At 44.2% G+C, this 12857-nt stretch overlaps 1 protein-coding gene across 6 annotated transcripts in view; it reads right to left on the bottom strand.

The window, feature by feature from the left end:
• NCAPG2 (non-SMC condensin II complex subunit G2) overlaps positions 1–11338 on the bottom strand; it is an 84039-nt gene extending 72701 nt beyond the window's left edge. The window contains exons 1-6 of one of the 6 annotated variants that reach the window (XM_055269735.2): positions 11209–11296; positions 10504–10556; positions 9873–10067; positions 9102–9202; positions 8676–8792; positions 189–377 (exon numbers count right to left, since the gene is read on the bottom strand). In XM_055269735.2, the coding sequence (XP_055125710.1) occupies positions 189–377; positions 8676–8753 (267 nt within the window). In that variant the 5' untranslated portion in view covers positions 8754–8792; positions 9102–9202; positions 9873–10067; positions 10504–10556; positions 11209–11296. Of the gene's footprint in view, positions 1–188; positions 378–8675; positions 8793–9101; positions 9203–9872; positions 10068–10503; positions 10557–11208 lie in introns of all 6 variants that reach the window. The other 5 variants (XM_055269736.2, XM_063641758.1, XM_055269732.2 and 2 more) reach the window with 5 other exon arrangements.
• Between the last annotated feature and the right edge of the window lie 1519 nt (positions 11339–12857).

Consider the following 12857-nt stretch of genomic DNA (forward strand, 5'->3'; position numbering starts at 1 on the left):
TTTAGTATTATATTAATAACAGTAGGGTTGAAAAGTGAATAAAACTACAACAGACTAAACTTCTAAAATTCTTGACTTCTAACTTCAAAATTTGTCTTAATGTAAAATTCAATGATACACAATGAACAGTTATTTTTTAACAAAAAAAAAGAGAAAAATGTTTCTTATTTCTGAAAAACAAATACTACCATTTTTGAGCCAAGTTCTGTTTCCATACTGTCTTCACCCTGGGCTTCCACTACCTGCCACCCATCCACTGGGCTTTCTAACAACACATCTGTCAATAAATTCTTCAGCCTTTGCCATAATTCTTCTTTCTGTTTCCTTGATAATTCATCTAGTAATTCCTTTAGGCTGAAAGGATCAGAGGCCTCTTTCTGTAACATAAATAGCAAGTGTCACATTTCAAATGCAAAAAATTAATCATATCCTTTTCATAATGTCATCAAAAGAAAAGTTAAGTGTTAACTTCCTTACAAGTTCAAGAGTTTGGTTGCAGTATTCAAAATCCCTTCCTAAAAGGGAAGAAGCACGGGGATTCTCCACCTATTCTTTCCTAGTATCCTAATCTTCAGAGTTTTTAAAATTTCACCCACTTAGCAAAACCCTCCCTAAAAGGGACCCAAATGTCCACCATCTCCATACCTAGAATTAGGTTACAAAAGTAGTCTAAAGTTCAATAACAATGGCAATAATAATACTGTGGCCACAGACTCCAGCCCCACGTGGGCCCTCAACACCACCTTCTACTTATTCCTCAATATCATTCTCTCCCACCAGCCAACAAGATGATTTCAGATCTCCTCCAACAACCCTCTAAACCCATTTCCTCTTATCTGAGATGACCTCACCTACTCTTTGATGAAGCAAATAGTGGCCCTCATCAAAAGGGCACAGAATCCAGTTAAAGGGACTCCCTGTAGCCAAATTTGAAACAATGTGAGCACCAAAACAGTGACAGTGATTAATTATAACCAATGGAATAAAATAAGCATCGACGAGGCCAAGCCAGCCCCTCTGGGAGAGAGGGCTGCAGTGAGCTGTGATTGTACCATTACACTCCAGCCTGGGCAACATAGCAAGAGCCTGTCTCTAAAAAGAAAAAATCAATGACAGCATACTGATAATAAATATCAAACCATTAATTAATAGCACCTGCATGCTCTAGAATGTCAGTGAATAAATATAGATGCAATACAAGGTTAGAAAATCACTATTTTATAGCCATCACAATAATTATGGACTCTGGCAGGAATTATGGCAGAAGATGCTAAAACAAGTGGGTGGAAGCCTGGTGAGCAGCAGGACATTACAGTGTCACCACTTTCCCACAGAGGCAGGCTCCCAGAAGAGACCTGGCGGACACCTACCCACACAGGGACGGACAGACCACGCCATGCGCTTCCTGTCTTGACAGCGCCGAGGACCTAACACTGCTAAGCGGTTCCTGCCAAAATGCACACTAAAATTTAATCAGATCCTCAACAGATGCAAATTGAAGGCTATACCACAAAAGAGCCACTTGCACTCTTCAAAACTGTCAGGGTCATAAAAAACACAGTAAAATGGAGAAACTAGAGTAAAGATACCTCATAAGCCCTCCATCCCTCCCTATCCTCTCTTCCTGCTCTCCTAGCTCCTCTCCTGCCCTGGCGTTTTTCTCTTCTTAGCGCTCCTTCATTTTTCATCTAGCTTTTTCCACCTCCGTTTGTTCACTTTTATCTCCTCTCTTTCCTCGTTTCCTTGACCCTCCTCCCCTTCATTTCTCTACTCCATTTTCCTTAGGCCTTTGCCCGTCAATCACATGCAAACACAGACCAGCTCTCAAATGTTTGACCTTAGACAGTATCTTGATCTACCTATAGACAAGACATTCAATCGTGAATGTTGAATAATTCTTTATGCCTCAATTATGCAGAAAAAATAAGTTAATGGCCCATTTAAGTCCATTAACGGTAATTTTCCAGTACATTAACGGACAGTTTTGGTGCCGGGGTCACTAGTCTGGGTAACGGACCACAGCTACTGTGTTCAAAGATCAAGAGGTTCTATTCAGGTCAAACTCTGGTGACTGAAGGTGACCAGAGAAATGACTGGGCTGATCCATGATGCTTACATCAGGAAATACTAGTTGACTGATGGTTAGAGCACAGAAATGAATCAGGTCCCACCCTTCCCTGAGTAAGTTCACAGTCTAGGGGCAAGAATAACAACCTACAGATTGTTAAAATCTATTAGAGGTGTATGCTGAAGGCTATAGCCTGAAGGAAAAGAAAGAGCTGCCCATCCACCTATGTGACAAATTAGGATGGGCTGCTAACTCCTTCCTGAAAAATCAACCTTGAAGAAATGAGTGAGAGAGGTTCCAGTAACAAACTATAGCAACAAAATGAGACACACACCCAGCTTCACTGAAGGCTGTTTGGAGCTGGGGATGTGAGAAATGAGTGGCTGTTGCCTAGGGCATTGAAGAGCTGGCTGGAAGGGCAAGGAAAGGATGAGGGACAAAAGCTGTTCAAATATCAAAATGTTCTACCTCTCCCCAGCATGGCCTTGGGGTGGTCATTGCCTGGCATTGCCACGACATTAGCAGTGACGGCCCAGGCCTCTAGGGCCATAGGACACTGGGCAAAGGCAGGGCAACACAAAAGCCCAGCAGTTAGAAAGAACATGTGCAGACTAGCGAGCTGCCTGTGGGCATCCCTCCACAACCTCCTCCAGCCCCAGGATGCAGAAGCTGTGCAGCCCCGTGCTGTACAGAGCGTACCAGGCTGAGGGGCCAGTGGGGTGGACATCCTGCAGGGCCTCTCCTCCCTGTGTGAGTGCCCTGGCCACCTGTGCCCCAGAAAGGTGCCTTTTTGTAGTCTATATGTCCAGAGGGTGGTATTCTCTTGTGACTGGCACGATGCGTATGAAGCAGGGGAAGTCTTGTTGCGTAACAAAAAACTTGGTAGCATAAAGCAACAATTTTACTGTATCTCCTGAATCAGATGCTCACTCTTGGGGACACATGCCTGTGCTTAAGGTGGCAGCTGGGTGTTGGATGTCTGGCACTTTGGTGCCCACTAATGAGGTTTCCCTCTACAGTCTTATCCTCCAGCCTTTGTGTGTGGTCTCTCTCTCCAGCAGAGGGTGATCCTGCACTTCTTACATGACAACCAGGGACTCCAAGAGGAAGTAGAAGCTGCCAAACTTTCTGAAGGCCACTTCCTCAATATTCCGTCCGTCAAAACAGGCACAAGCCCAATCCAGATTCAAGAGAAGACGACATAGGCTGCAGAGGGTTATTTAACAGGATTATCCACAATGTTAAATTTGCTGATTTTGAGGATTTTAATGTGGTTATATAACAGAATATCTTTATTTTAGAAAAATACAAACTGAAATGTTTAGAGATAAAGAGGCACAATGCCTACAACTGACTCAAGTGATTCAAAAAAATGTAAATACAAAGAATGATAAAGAAAATGTGGCAAGTGGTAACAACTGGTAAACCTGGACGTAGGGTATTCAGGATTCCTTTGAATTCCTCTTGCAACTTTTCTTTTAACTTAGCAATTATTTCAACAGGAAAGAAATTACTTCTCCACCCTAACCCTGCCACCCTCCTCCTCCTCAGTAAGTCCACACCCTTAGCTTCCCAAATGTGCCCTGCCTCAGGGTCTCCGCCTTTCCCATTCCTTTTGTCTAGAATCTTCTTTTCCCAAATCTCTACATGGCCCATTTGGATCTCTGATCAAATACAGTCATGCAATGCATAGTGATATTTCAGTCAATGACAAACCACATATATGAGAGTGGCCCCATAAGACTATAATGGAGCTGAAAAATTCCTATCACCTAGTGATGCCATGGCTGTCAAAACATCATAGTGTAACAGATTAATCACATTTGTGGTAATGTTGGTGTAAACAAACCTACTTTTTATCATTGTTTTAGAGTATATTCCTTCTACATTTTTTTAAGTTAACTGTAAACTAGCCTTAGGCAGGTGCTTCAAGAGAAATTCCAGAAGGCAATGTTATCACAGGAGATGAGATAACAGCTGCATATCTGTTATTGCCCCTGAAGACCTTCCATTGGGACAAGATGTTAAGGTGGAAGACAGTGATACTGATGATCCTGACTTGGTACAGGCCCAGGCTCATGGTGTATTTGTGTCTTAGTTTTTAACAAAAAAGTTTAAAAAGTAAAAATAGATGGCTGGGTGCGATGGCTCACACCTGTAATCCTAGCACTTTGGGAGGCCGAGGCGGGTGGATCACCTGAGATCAGGAGTTTGAGACCAGCCTGACCAACATGGTGAAACGCTGTCTCTACTAAAAATACAAAAATTAGCTGGTGTGGTGGCACATGTCTGTAATCCCAGCTACTCAGGAGGCTGAGGCAGGAGAATCACTTGAACCCGGGAGGTGGAGGTTGCAGTGAGCCGAGACGATGCCACTGCACTCCAGCCTGGGCAACAGAGCAAGACTCCAACTCAAAAAAAAAAGTAAAAATAGAAAAAAGCTATCAAATAGGGGTATAAAGAAAGCATTTTTAGCAAAGACATGGAATAAACCTAAATGCCCATCAATGATAGACTGGATAAAGAAAATGTGGTACATATACACCATGGAATACTATGCAGCCATAAAAAAGAATGAGATCAAGCCCTTTGCAGGGACATAGATGGAGCTGGAGGCCATTATCCACAGCAAACTAACACAGCAACAGAAAACCAAATACAGCATTTTCTCACTTATAAGTAGAAGCTAAATTATGAGAACACATGGACACAGGGTGAACAACACACACTGGCCTATTGGAGGGTAGAGGGTGGGAGGAGGGAGAGGATCAGGAAAAATAACTAATATAACTAAATAACTAAAAATAACTAATAACTAGGCTTAATACCTCAGTGACAAAATAATCTGTACAATAAACCCCCATGACACAAGTTGACCTATGTAACAAACCTGCACATGTACCCCTGAATATAAAAGTTAAAATAAAATAAAATGAAGAAAGATTTTTTGTAAAGCAAAATAAGTTTGTGTTTTAAGCTAAGTGTTATTATAAAGGATTTTAAAAGTTTAAAATTTTTTTAAAGTTTATCAAGTAAAACAGTTACAGTAAGCTAAGGTTAATTTATTATTGAAGAAAAATGTTTTTATAAATTTACTGTAGCCCAAGTGTAATGTGTTTATAGTTTATAGTAGTGTACAATGACGTATTAGGCCTTCACATTTACTCACTACTCAGTTATTCACCCAGAACAACTTACAATTGTGCAAGCTCCAGCTATAGTAAGTGCCCTATTCAGATGTACGATTTTTTATGTTTTATACTGTGTTTTTACTGTACCTTTTCGATGTTTAGATACACACCATTGTGTTACAACACTGTGCCTACAGTATTCAGTACAGTAACATGCCATACAGGTTTGTAGCCTAGGACGGTAGACTGTACCATCTAGCCCAGGTGTGTACTGAGCTGCTCCATCTGGGTGTATGTAAGCACACTTTAGGATGTTCACACAATGAAATTACCTAATGATGCATTTCTCAGAACCTATCCTCATCAAGAGTCATGTGACTGTACCAACTCTGTTCAAATATCATCTCCTCTGAGGTTTTCTTTAGCCACACCATCGTCCCCAACTTCCACTTTCACTTGCTTTATCAGTAGTAGTAGGTTTTTTTTTTTGAGACAGGGTCTCACTTTGTCACCCAGGCTGGAGTGCAGTTGCACAATCATAGCTCACTGTAGCCTCAAACTCCTGGGCTCAAGTAATTCTACTGCCTCAGCCTCCCAAGTAGTTGGGACCACAGACACAAGCCACTACACTAGGCCAATTTTTTAACATTACTGTAGAGACGGGGTCTCACTATGTTGCCCAGGCCGGTGTTATCCTGGCCTCAAATGATCCTCCTGCCTCAGCCTCCCAAAGCTCTGGAATTACAGAGGTGAGTCACTGTGCCCAGCCTCCACCTGCTTTATTATTTACATATATGTCTTGTTTTTCTTCCTCTACCACTAGAACATAAACCCCCATTTGTGCAGAAACTTTGCTTTGTGTGTACTATAACCCCAACTCTCAGTGCAGTGCCTGGCACACAGAAGGCACTTGGGACATGTTTGTTAAATGATGGAATTTTCCTCAGTGCTGTGTCCTCCACCCCATCACTGATTCTCCAAGAAGGACAAGGGCGTACAGTATAATCAGCTCCATTCTAGAACACTTGCTTGAAAATCAAAACTTGTTCCAACATTGTCAATACATCAGGGAACAATTTGACCAAAGGCAAATTTCTCATTTGCTTATGTGGGATTTCATAGGCAAGAAATACTAGGTGAATGCAGAAAACTGCACCCACTGACTGGAGCCACCAGGATCCCATGAAACACATCTCAGACACCTAGCAGCTCAGTCCATTCACACCTGGGCCACACATTGTGCCCCTCACCTGCTATGACCCAAAAGCCCCAACCCCACTTCACTGCACCCTCCCCAGGCCCACTGTGTTCTCTAATGCTCCCTATTCCCATCCGCCTAGCTTGCCTTTTTCTCCTCTGTTCTACCTAATTTTCTTCCTCTTACACACAGAAGGGCAGGTGTACCTTGGGAGCACAGGCACCCACTTCCAACTATAGAATGTAAATATTTTTCAAGATAAAGTGCCATGTTTACTATAGTATTTATGCATTTCTTAGTGATTTGACATATAAAATTATGCTACTGTTTTATTAGGTTCCTGTTTTTAATGTGTCACTGGCAAAATTTTTTAGTGTTGTCCCTCTAACTCCATTTTCCCCATAATCTCTCTGGGTTATTTATTTATTTATTTTACCCAATTCTGCAGAGTGCAGTGACTGTTGGTAATGCATGTGTGGGATTATAGAAGAACTAATTGTACTTGGAAAGATCTACCTGATAGGCCTCAAACTGATTTAAGTTCTTATCAAATTGAACTATGGGAAACCATCATTATTATATAAAACGGCATTTATGTCATTCAACTTGATGAAACCACGTGATGCACAATCCTACAAATTTTCATTTTTACATTTAAGAGCTACACGGTGACTAGGTACTAAGCTGAATAATGTTAATGAAGCTTATTATTGATAAACTAGAGTTAATGCCTCATTAGTATAAGGACTAATTCAGTATTCTCCTGAGATGTCTGCTGGCTGCCCAGCAACACTGCAAAGGCTGGTTGGCACACAACAGGTGGCTGGAAACAATGCACCCCAGAAGGGCACCTGTCATTGTGGCCACCAGTGTGATTTTGAGTTGCTATTTTTACCTCTGATTTTCAATTTAGTTTGCTGTGATTTTGTTAACATTATGGTATGCACTTTGCGACAACAATCTTTTAGACTTTAAAATATGTATGTACTACATTTCCAATACAATCCATATACACTGCTACTGCTATATTATCTAATTTGCTCTTATAAACACTTCTATGGTGATGAGATGCCTATGAATTTGTGATTATTTTTAAGTTTACAGGATATCATTTTATAATACCGAAACATGTTATAAGCTCATTTCTCTTATAAAGAAAACCGATTTCTTAAATGTTGCTAGTGACAAATTCATTATTAGATTCCTCCCTAATTCTTTGTTGTCACTAATTTGATTTTCACCACATAATAAGAACAAGTGAGACAAGTGTGCCAAGGGTCTCCTGCCCCAAAGACACTTTCGTATTTCAGGGTCAGTGCCTCCAATGCTGGCTTCCTCAGAGATGTGTCCTAGGCCCTTTTCTCTGAAACACTACAGAGATAACTGCAGGCATTCCCACGACTTAGGCTTCCATGCCCAACCTGTCTCTAGCCCAGCCCTTTCCCCTGGTATCTAGACGTGCATGTCTGACTACTGGCCATCCGCTGGTGCACATCCCACCACCAGTCATCTGGCACCTCCAAAATGGAGCCACCTTCTCCCTTGAATCTGCCCTCTTCCCACGTTCATGAGCTTGCTGAATGGTACTACACAGTCAGATGCCTGGGCCCTTCCCCACCATACCCATATCCAGTGAGTCCAATAGTGCCATCACTTCACTACCAAGCAGCTTCCCATTTCCAGTTCCTAATTCAACCATCATTATGAAGAGTACGACCTAAGAGATTAGCCTTAAATATGTCCCTTTGACATATTTCTCACTTGCAGAGGAATATTTCCAAAAGACAAACCATATTTTTCTCCTTACCTCTATTTTGTCCACTAGTTCTCTCTCCTTCTCTTTTGTTCTCTTCCCCCCTTGCCTACAGCTCGCTCCCTGCTTCAAGCACCCACCATTCTCAAGATAAAGTCTGAATTCCTTAAAATGGTAAAGACCTGTGTAGCCTAGCCCCCAGCCTCATCTTCTGCCTTCCTGCTGAACTTCAAGTTCAAACACAACAAACCTTCTCTAGCCTTCAGAGTGACCTTCTTGGTTAGATGGGTCCTTCCCCCCAACATCCCTCTTTGACTGGTTAACTTCTGTTTATCTTTTACATCTTAGCTTAGCCCACCAGCAGGTAGATTTGAGTATAAAGGGTTTTGTTTTCTTCTTTCAAATAAACATTGGTCACTAAGGATTCACTGAGATAACTATGTTTCGTTTGGGGACATAATGATTTTAGAACATATTTCATATTCACAGTCAAAAATCACAACAAAACTAAAACATGAAACTTACATCAAGTTGAACAAATTGCAAAAACTCTCCAACCAGCTCCTTAGACACGGCTTGTACAAATGTGTCACGTTTTTCCATGACAGATGGCACTTTTCAAATGGCATTTATTTTGTAACCCTAGTGGAAAACACAATCATACCGAAACACTTGCAAATATATCTTTTCCTGTAAGATTTAATTTGATATTAACATCCAAGAACTGCAAGAAAATTCCTGAACCACATATGGCAGACAGTTTCTAAAAATATTCTGACATAAAACACATTATAATAGCTGAAAAACAATTTACTTATTTCCTTTACTGGGGGTGTTAATAACATGATATTAATGATATTTCATCAACAACTGTTAATAAAATTACCAACTAAGGAGGGAAAAATCCAAATAGCCTTAGGAAGCTCACCACCATCTCTTCCATTTTAGTACCTTAGCAAGATGCTGGCTCGGCAGATCTGAGTTGATTCAACAAAAGAACAATCTGATCCCAGCTGCAGATTCTGAAGATGCTCCCTTTCTAAAGGCCATTCCTCCATCAAAAAATCCCACTGTTAGTGTCATCTTGTTATTCAAAGTGAGATGGAAAACAGTGGCCCCGGGGGTCACCTGGGATCTTGTTAGACTATGCATTAGGCATGCCCAACCACAGCACCCTCCTCCCACCCCTTCGGGATAATGAGAGCTCAGGGGACTTTGTATACCCTCCATCCTGCCTGTGTTTTTCCAGGAAATTCTATTTCGCATTCACAATACCTGGTGCTACTGGTGCCCTACTAAAAAAACATTAACCTAAAGCTGAGGTAATAGAAATGATGGAACATATTTGCAGTAGGAGCCCCCTCACTTTAAACATAAATGAAAACCACCTGCACCATTATAAATAGAGCAATATGCAAAATTACTGCCAATAATTATGGGGGCAGAGAGTCATCTTAAACATATAATACTAGATTTTAATGTCTAAATTGAATGAAGCAGAAAATAACCTCAGTTTAATGACTCCCCAAATAAGTTAACAGTGAAGTCTGGTCATCTCATTCCTCAACTCAAATGGCTGAACTATGAACTACGGTCACGGACCACATAACATTTCAGTCAACAACAGACTACATGTATGACCACAGTCCCATAAGATTATAATGCCAGATTTTTACTGTGCCTTTTCTATACTTAGATATGTTTAGCGATGCAAATACTTACCATTGTGTTACAGTTGCCTACAGTATTCAGTACAGTAACATTCTAGGAGCAGTAGGCTACACCATATGGCCTATGTGTGTAGGCTACACCCTCTAGGTGTAGGCAAGTCCACTCTGTGATGTTCATGCAATGATGAAATTGCCGAACGACAACGTGTCTCCCTCTTTAAATCAGGCAAGACTGGCACACTTTTTACTGACAAAGAAAATGGGGAGGGAGGGGAGAGTGGCCAGTAACAAGCATAATGAATAGTGGCTAGGACAAATTCATGATTTTAGAAAAATAATCCAGTAAGGGGCAGCAAACACATGGAATCATACATCTTCGCCTGGCAAGTCTGTGAACACTCTCCACTTTTTCATAGTTCTGGTCACTTTTCTTGTTTGCTCTATTTCCAAGTGTATGTCTTTGGCATTTTAGTCCAACCTACAGTGGTATACTTCCTCTAGCCTACCAAACTTATTCCTATATTTCCCATTTTCCCTCTTATATTAGTGACTGTAATTTTTTAATGGCTAATTTTTCAATCCATCTCCCAAAGTGGCAATATTCCATGTTTCTTGTACCATATGTGCATAAGACCTCAGCCCTGCAGCCAGAATGCTACTTTCAAGGTAAGGAGTCATCTCACCATCCAGTTATCAGTCCGAAGAGCAGGTTACTCTTTGCACAGGAGGTCTGGTACTGAATCAAGTTGAGCATTAAAAAGAAGAAATCCCTGTTACCTTCTCACCACCTGTGACTTCCCACTCCATCCCCAAACTCCTTCACTGACACAACAAGAGGCATCAAACCAGCAACAAGAGTTCAGGAGACTGATGTCTCTGAGGACAATGCCCACATCCACGGCTGGGGAGATAATCTCTGAGGGCAGTGCCTACACCCAGGGCTCAGGGGGACTCTCTCTAAGGGCAGTACCGACACCCAGGACTGAGGGGACACTCTCTGAGGGCAGTGCCCATGCTCAGGACTGAGGGGACACTCTCTGAGGGCAGTGCCCATGCTCAGGGCTAGGGGGTCGCTCTCTGAGGGCAGTGCCCATGCTCAGGGCTAGGGGGTCGCTCTCTGAGGGCAGTGCCCGCGCCCGGGGCTGGGATTTTCCTCTGACATGGACAGGAAGGACGGGAGTCGCTGAGCTGGGTAGCGGGGATGGCCCGGGGTCGCCGGTTCTGTCCGGTCCCGTCAGAGGCAGCACTGCCCGCGCGCAGGTCGGCCGCCTCTTTAGGGGAGTGGAGGCCGGGACCCCGACCAGCTGAGGAGGGGTTTCCCGCCCTATCCCGGCTACCTCCCAGCCCCTGCTCTGAACCCAATCCCGGCTCCGCACCGCAGCTCTTACCTGGGCTCGGGGACCCGCCGTTTCCCGCGCTCGGACCAGATTCAAACGCACCCGCCGGCGCCCCAGACGGGCCCCGCCCTCCCTGTCGTCATCAAGCGCCGCTATCGCGAGAGCTGGGGCACCGCGAGCCTCGGGCCCCGCCCACACCCCCGCTCCGCCCCGCCTTCAGATCATACCCCGCCCACATGCCCTCCAGTCTTCCTCCTGTCTATGCCCCGCCTCTTAGGGCGCGGCCTCAGGCCGCTAAGCCCAGTGCCCTACCGGGCACCACGGAACGCGCACGCGCGGCGCCACAGCAGGGGAGCCCATGCCCGGTGCGCGCGCCGACGTCCACTGCGTGCTCGTGCGCGTCCTGGGGCCTCCGCTGAGGGAGTGCGCGGTCCAGGAGAGGGCGGGGCGCTGCGAGCGGGCGCTGTTCGGGGAAGGAGGAAGGAGAGGAAGAGATGGGCAGAGGAAGGAAAGGTTTGGGGCGGGGAGAGGCCACAGGGCCGTGTCTGGATCCCCGGGAGGACCCCACCCCGACCTGGCCGGACCCCGTGACCGCCCTCCCTGCCGATGGGGCACCTGTCCAGGTGGTCCGCAGCCTGCACACTGTAGATGCGCCCTGGGCAGGTGCTTCCCCTGCAGTTGCTCCTCCAGCAGGTGCGGCCCCCGGCAGGTCAGCTGCCCATAGGGTGGAGAGGGAGAGGCCTTAGCGGGGACCCTCTGAGGCACCCGTATGAAGGAGTAGTAGCAATGTCATTCTATTGTTTGGACTTAAATGCCAAAATCACATACTGATCTATCAATCTCTTTTAATTTGTGTCAGCGAATAACTTGATTGGGCGTTCCCAATTTTTGTTGAAAGCAAATTCTTAGAAAACAGTGCTCTTTACCACCGAGCTCTGCATCCCTTCGTGAGGACTTGGCCTTCCCTGGAGCTATGTTCTTTCATGCTTGAGATGTCTAGAGTGGTATCTGTTTTCCTGGCTGAACTCAAACGAGAGGTCTTGGCGGATTGAAGTCGTTGCACTGTGGGAGCACAGCACCACCCAATAGGAACATCATGGGAACCACAAGTGCAATTGTAAATTTCTAGTGACCACATTAGAAAAATGAAGATAAATAGGTGACATTAATTTTTAAATGTTTTATTTAGCATAGTATATCAAAAATATTTATATTACTTGTTGGAATACCGTTTCAACAAGCAATATAAAATTATAGCAGGGAGAAGACTGGTTTACTAGGAAGCTTGCAACAGTGAAGCAAGGCAGGCTGCAGAGGGGAAGGAGAAGACCCACTCAGCATGCTGAGTCTGGGACCCTTGTCAACAGGTGGCCGATAGCTAGCATCGCCTGTTTCATCCTGGGGCTCCAGCCACCTCTGACCTCCTCCTCCCTCCACACACAGACAGATCCTTCCCTGCCATTTCTTGAATTTTGGTGCCCCTACCTTCTCACTGCTTTCTTCTCAGCAATTTCCTTCATATCCAAGGTGCAAACTGCCACCTTCAAGCAGTGACCTCTGCATCTGGATTTGCAAGACACGGTTATTTCTGAACTCCAGAATTTTCAACAGCTCACTGCCTACTCCCACGCTGATGCTGACATGCATCCAAAACGGAAATCGATTTCCCCTCCCACCCCTGAATCCTGCCCCTTTCCTTA

This window comes from Symphalangus syndactylus, chromosome 6, assembly GCF_028878055.3.
Source record: "Symphalangus syndactylus isolate Jambi chromosome 6, NHGRI_mSymSyn1-v2.1_pri, whole genome shotgun sequence".
Taxonomy (NCBI): domain Eukaryota; kingdom Metazoa; phylum Chordata; class Mammalia; order Primates; family Hylobatidae; genus Symphalangus; species Symphalangus syndactylus.